The sequence below is a fragment of the Lolium perenne genome, chromosome 1 (genome assembly GCF_019359855.2).
Source record: "Lolium perenne isolate Kyuss_39 chromosome 1, Kyuss_2.0, whole genome shotgun sequence".
NCBI lineage: Eukaryota > Viridiplantae > Streptophyta > Magnoliopsida > Poales > Poaceae > Lolium > Lolium perenne.
The window spans coordinates 152,502,137-152,509,038 of record NC_067244.2 but is presented as its reverse complement, the minus strand read 5'-3'; the positions used below and the strand labels follow the sequence as shown (position 1 = coordinate 152,509,038).

At 49.3% G+C, this 6,902-nt stretch overlaps 1 protein-coding gene and 1 long non-coding RNA gene across 2 annotated transcripts; both read left to right on the top strand.

Annotated features, from left to right (window-relative positions):
• Positions 1 to 1,961: 1,961 nt before the first annotated feature.
• Positions 1,962 to 3,188, top strand: LOC127334491 (uncharacterized). The gene has a single exon (XM_051360958.2). The coding sequence runs from the start codon at positions 1,965 to 1,967 to the stop codon at positions 3,186 to 3,188; it is 1,224 nt and encodes a 407-aa protein (XP_051216918.2). The 5' UTR covers positions 1,962 to 1,964.
• A 1,446-nt stretch (positions 3,189 to 4,634) lies between these two features.
• On the top strand, positions 4,635 to 6,472 carry LOC127307827 (uncharacterized). The gene is made up of 2 exons (XR_007855873.1): positions 4,635 to 5,592; positions 6,052 to 6,472. It is a non-coding gene; the product is annotated as an uncharacterized lncRNA (long non-coding RNA).
• The last annotated feature ends 430 nt before the right edge of the window (positions 6,473 to 6,902 follow it).

Genomic DNA, 6,902 nt, shown 5'->3' with positions numbered 1-6,902 from the left:
AACCCTATGGATTTCCACCTATTTAAAGGGGAGGAGAGGGGAGGGGCAGCCACTCTTGGCCTCACCACCAAAGGGGGCCCCCTGGCCGGCGCCCCAAGTCCCTCCCTCTCTCCCAAACCCTAGCTTCTACCTCCTCCTTCTTCCGCAGCGCTTACGGCGAAGCCCTGCCGGAGATCTCCACCACCACCGCCACCACGCCGTCGTGCTGTCGGGATTCCGAGGAGGATCTACTACATCCTCTGCCCGCTGGAACGGGGAGAAGGACGTCGTCATCAACATCGAAAGTGTGACCGAGTACGGAGGTGCTGCCCGACTGTGGCACCGTCAAGATCTTCTACGCGCTTTCGAAAGCGGCAAGTGATCAACTATAGCAACAACGAGATCTAATCTCGTAGGCTTTGGAAATCTTCGAGTTAGTCTCATGATCTTCTCGTTGCTACCATCTTTTAGATTGGATATTGGCTTATTATTCGTTCTTGCGGTAGGAATTTTTTGTTTTCTATGCTACGAATCCCTTCAGTAATTGAGGCAGAACCTCCATACTTGCATCTATTGACATACTCTATCGTGATCCCAAATGTTGTATAGCTTTCTAATAAGAAGTTTGAGAATCATTTCTGAATTTTCCCTAAAGGCCCGTCATCTTCGAAGTTCATGTAAAACAACATGAATTATCTTTGTTTTGATCGAGGAAGGGGGAACTTGTTGACGAAATTACACGTAAATACCCTTACTTTCTTATTTTGCATATGTTGCATATTTTGCTAGACGTATGATTCTATTGGTTCAATTGAATTTAATCCTGGCTTTCAAAGTGTAAGTTTTTAAGAGAAATTCTAATAGATACCGTCAAACTCGCCCCTTGAAAATGTGGATAAGGGCGGGTTTCCGCCGAACAAATCCTGCATAAAACCTCGTGTGAAACTGTAAATCAGGATTTTGAAATTCTGAGCAAATATGATAATGGCTAGCTAGACAATAGATGCAACAGTCTATAGTTTTTACATCGTTGCGCTATGACGAACCACCGTCTTCGTCTTCACACCCCGAGCTCGCGCCAGTGGCAGCACAGTCGGTTCACACTTTTGAATGACGCGGCTGCCTTGTCTCTTCGGCTTCACGGGATTGGCTGCCCCAGATGCAGGATCCACTTGGTCTACCGGTGACGTGCGAGGTTCTGTCGCTGCGCGAGGAGGCACAGAAGTGACGACGAAACTCTTTGGCGCCACAAGAGCGACTACGGAGGGACCCTCCGTATATGTGACAACGACAAGGGGCAGTCGATTCGGCAGAGGTCATGGTGGTGTTTGCGCAGCGAGGCGATGACAGAAGGCGAGATTGGGCGAGGTTCGGAGGTGGCGCGGAAGCGGGAAGGGAGGAAGCTGATATGATATGCCCCTCGTGATACGAAAAGAGATAAAGGCCATCTTTGGTCCATCTATTTCGGGTAATTTTTTGTGCCAAAACCATAAAAGAGCAATTATTTAAGGTTCTGGCAGTTTTACGGTTTAGTGTATATGCTTGGTCTTCATGTAGCTAAAAGTTAGACAACCAATGTAAGAGTGGCAACTTTTATGTTGTGAAGACAGTTTGGTAGCCGATTTTGCCATCAAGCTAAGTAGCCTTGTTTCATTTTGAATGTCATCATTGCAATACTTATACGAAGAGAAGCATAGCATATAAATCACATTTTGTTTGCTCTATAAAAATCACATTTTTTTTTTTGTGAACAGCATATTTTTTTTTAGCTTAAGATCCTTCTTTATTAATCAAAGATATTTGGAGGTACAAGAATAGGATCAAATCACATGTATCTCACCTAGCAGGCCCTTTTACCATACTGGGCCCGTGAGCTAGCTACTCCCTTTTCCACAGGCTTTCTTAGGCCCACGGCACTCTTCCTTCTCCTTGCTGGTTGAAACGAGATGGACTCCTTCCCTCATACGCTGTGTCGCGCTCGCGCCATGGCCTATGACCTGCCGCCGCCGCTGCCGAAGAAGCCGAAATCCCCACCGGCCGCTCCGACCACCATATGCGCCCTTGGCGACGACCTCCTGCGAGAAATATTCATCCGCCTCCCCTCCCTCCCGGCTCTCGTCCGCGCCGCCCTCACCTGCCGCTCCTCCCTCCGCGCCGTCCGCTCATGCCCCACCTTCCGCCGCTGCTTCCGCGAGCTCCGTTCTCCCCCACTCATCGGCATATTCATCAACATCCCCGACTTCAACACCCCTGCTTTCCGTCCGCTCCGCCTGCGCCCGGACCCGGACATCGCCGCGGTCGTCCGTCGCGCCGACTTCTTCCTCACCCGCCTCCCCAACAACGACGAGGGATCCGCCCCCAAATGGTTAATCAGGGACTGCCGCGATGGGTACGTTGTTCTCATCAGCCAGAACACCAACCACATGGCCGTCTACAACCCCCTCACACGTGTCCTGCATCTCCTCCCCAAGCCGCCCCGCAAGATCTGCAAGGAGATGTACGTTGAGTTCCATGTCCTCTCCTCCGAAGAAGACCCGGGTCCGTTCCGCGTTATCTGTGTCTGTCACGAAGTTTACGGAGCGCAAGCCGCCGTCATCTCATCAGAAACCATGGAGTGGCAGATCTTCCCGTGGGTGGAGGCTTCAAGCATCGAGCCTGACCTGCAGCCTGAGCACAAGGACTATACTGCCCACAGTGGAGTGCTGGTGAATGGGGACATCTACTGGACACAAGCGAGCCGAGCCAGTGCACGCGTGCTGAACACCGCTACATTGCAGTTCTCTCGAATAGAACTGCCTCCGCACATTGGAGGGCAAGGAGCACTTACGGCTGGCGAGACCAGGGATGGTAAGCTCTGCGTCATCTGCGCCGTCAAACTCACGCTTGTTCTCTGGTCCCGGAGAGCCGACGATGACGGCATCGAGCGGTGGATGCTGGACAAGACATTCCCGTTGTTGCCGGCGATCCATGCGCTCACTGGCAATCGCCCAGTGGATGATCATGAGCTGAAGATTTTAGCCATCGTCAATGGCGTTGTATACATGTCTATATTCTATGAGCCGGAACCCATTTTATCAGGCTGGTTCCTATCATTCTGCCTAGAAACAGGGAAGCTGAATAAGCTCTGTCATGTGCTTTACCCGGACAGTTTGTATCCCTACATCATGGCATGGCCTCCTTCTTTGGTACTTGACAAGGTGAACCCTTGACTTGAAATCATTCAGAATCAGCTCAAGTGGGAACTAGTTTGTTTCTAGTGTATTTTGAACAACTATCATTAATTAACTTTCTCCCTTTGTAGAAAAGAAAATGGTATCGGTTATAAATTTTAAGCAGACCTTAATCTCCACACTGTGTTAGTCAGTGTTAACAATTGGTTGACAACTGATTTAGATTACTGTCTCTAGAAAATGTAACAGCTTGATGCCTTTATATACAGTCAACATGGAGGAAATTAAATATTTAGCTAAATTTTGTTTTGCATTATTTTTCTCAAGTAAGCCTAGTTAGGGATCCCATCTTCCGTGCAATTGGGCTGCTTGGATCATCGGCTGAGAAGTACATTGTAACATGCCGCTCTGTTGGCACAGCAATCTCTGGTTCCAATCCTGATTTGATTTTGACCTATGATGATGAAGTAGGCAGATGGAATATACTGCAAACTAATGCTCTTTTATTGTTTCCAGAAGAAAGTTAAATTCCATGTTAATTTGGTTTCAGAATTTTGCAAAACCCCAGCTTATGCAGGGTGGCTGATTGCAGCAATATCTGTTTTGCAGCCCAGCAGCTCCAGTTAAAGTCCGAGGGAGCTACAGCAGCTACTGAAGTAATATGTGCTGCATTGTTCATATGCCGCCGGAGCCTCAGAAGGAGAAACATATGTTCAGGTTCTTTTCTGCTGAGCTTGACGAAACTACTGGCGTGATGAATTCTCATTGGGCTGCATCATTCTTATTCCTCCGGAGGCGCATGCGAAGAAACATCTGTTCGAGTTCTTTCATGCTTAAACTCTGGGGCAGAAGTGGGGTCGAAAGTTGACTTGGTTGATTCAAGGGATATAATATTAATTATTACGTTCTATAGGACTTCTATTATATTTTGTAAAACTTCCACAAATCTGGGATGAAGTAGTGAGGTTGACGCAATAGCTCAATTTTTCTGCTGGAGAAATAGATATCTGTTGCATTTGGAGGCCATGACCTGTAAACGGAAAAGAGTGGTTTCTTTGTACCCTTAGTCTCGATGAACCTTGTGTGAGAGCGAAAGCTTAGGCAGGGGACATATTTCTTCCCTCCAGAGCCAACCAAGCACCGCTTTTCTTGTTTGTGGCATGCTTTATATGTTTCTCCACTTTGTTACTATATTCTTTTTGTACTAGTTTTCAAGGAAATTGTATTCCAGTATGCTCTACCCTTATTTTTTCTGCTTCTTTTTCCTGCCTCGGCCGTGAAACCACATGGATCGATCGGCCCATCTCTGTGAGATTGATACATATCACTAGTGCTTAAATAACAATCAAGGGAAATGATACAATGAGGCGCCGCACGCTCCGCTCAATCGTGCGACGGTGCATCAGGATTCGTGATAGTGCATCACGGGGTCACGACCACTCAGCCTAATCAACGTCTACCTTATCCCTTCAAGAGTTCCTCCTGGACACTCATTTTTCTTATCCTCTAGCTAAATCGCCATGGCACGGGGTCGCGGCTCGCGGGATGCTCCGCCGGCCGCCGCCGACGAGCACGAGCAGGCACGACGCGGGAGACGCCGCCGCCGACGAGCACGAGCAGGCATGTCGCGTGAGACGCCGACGCCGACGAGCACGAGCAGGCACGTCGCGGGAGGCGCCGCCGCCGACGAGCGCGGGGAGGGCTGCGCCAGGCCACGGTAGACTCCGCCACCTCGCCGCCAACGAGCTAGAGCCGTGAGGTGGAGGCGCATCACGGAGAGGACTCCGCAGGCCGCCGTCGACTACCCACTGCCGAGCTCTCACCGGCAGGCGCTGCGCCGCGGTGGATAGACGCAAGAGTAGGAGGCCGCAGCCGCCCGTCTTGCATCGGGGAGGCGAGTTCCCGCGGAGGTGGTGGAACGCTGCCGCCGACCTTGCATCGGGGCTGCACAACTACTGCCGGGAAGAGAGGAGGATGTCGGGCGTCGGTGCAGCAGGGGAGGCCGTCGCCACTGAGCAGGCTGCGACGGGGGAGGCCGTAGAGCCACCTAGCAAGGAAGCAGGGGAGGGTGTCATCGAGCGAGAATGATGCAGCAGGAAAGGCCATCACCAAGCACGCCGTGACGGCTGAGGCCGCCACCGGGCATGTCGCCACGGGGGAGATTGCCTCCGGCACCGAGCTGCAGGGGAGGGCGTCGCCACAAGAGCGGGCTGCAACAGGGGAGGCCGCCGCCACTCGAGCATGGAGTAGCGGGGGAGGGCGTCGCCGCGCTGCAGCTTGAGACCTCGCTGGGGCAGATGACTCCGGCACGTTCTGGCTGCTGCCTCTTCTAGTCGGCAGTAGTTGTGCAGTCAGTGGGTCAAGGCTGCCTAGAGGGCGAGCATGCCATCGAGCATGGCCGCAGAAGGAAATGCTGGTCGTACCGAGCTATTGTGCTACAGAAGTGAGTCTCATATTTCTAGTCAATTTTTGTTGATAGCTGATGGTTTATCAGTTATGGCTAATTAACCTGATAAGTGTGGCTAGTTAACCTGATAGTAATTGTTCTGTGAAAGAACATGATAATTGTTGCATAGCCAATTAATCTGGCGATCAAGGCTAATTAATCTGGCAATCATAGATTATTTAATCTGGTTGTTGCTTTTGTCTAATATACATAGGAGTACTAGTATGGTAGTACTAGTACCTGTTTATGCAGATAATTAATCTGGAAATCCTGACTAGTTAATCTGGTAATTAATTTTATCAAAATAATATGATAATTGTTTTCATAGATAATTAATCTTGCAATCGTGGTAAATAAATCTGGTAGGTGTGACTAGTTAATCTGGTAGTTGCCACACACTAAATTCTTACTGTACTAAGCTAACCTTTGAAAAGTAATATCTTCGTTTCTTTGTAGGAAATGATGTTTGGTGAGTGAGCAGAATCAAAGAACAGAAATTTTGATCATGGTGTTTCAAAATAAAGCCAAGACTAAAAATATATCATGTTTGATTTAGCACCGTGATGTACACTTTGCTATATTTTTTGCTACCGTCAACAAAACATTTTTCCTAGTGTAGTAGGCGTTTGAAGTGATTTTTATGAGTACCAAATGGTCACCATATTCTACACCATGTATACATATATTTTGGACAGGGCATGATTATTTCTGAAGCATGTGCTATAATCTCAAAAGTCAGAGGCAAGCAAGACGCATGCAATGAGAGCAGTAGTTTAGCTGAGGCATGCACTCAGCGGGTGTATTTTTTTTTCGAAACTGGTGTAATTTTTTTTCGAAACTGGTGTAATTTTATTCTTGAACCATTGTTGGCACTCTTTTTGTCCCTTGTCCATGTATGCTTTCACCAAACATATCTCTGGCGCGCACACTGACCGTGGTCAGATGGTCTAGCGAGGCATGACAGGAGATCGAGAGTAGGCGGGAGATGCTATTTCGGGATAGATACAACCGCCGCACAGGACCAGGTTGCGTGCGGCGCCGCTACGTAGTGGGGTCCAACAATCAAATATAGGTGTGCTTCGGTGTCCTTCCCCTCCCCTCCCGACCAAGAAGGGGAGGATACCAAAGCAAAAGCCCTAATATATTACCCAAATGCTAAAAAGTGCACAGTGGCCAGTTTGTCAAAACGAGCCTTCAATTTGTGTCCGTCCGTTCGACTCGGATCGACGCGTCGCGCCTGATTGTCCCTACAGCTTCCACATGAGGTCCCACCTGGCCACATCCGCTCACGCACGCGCATCTCCCCA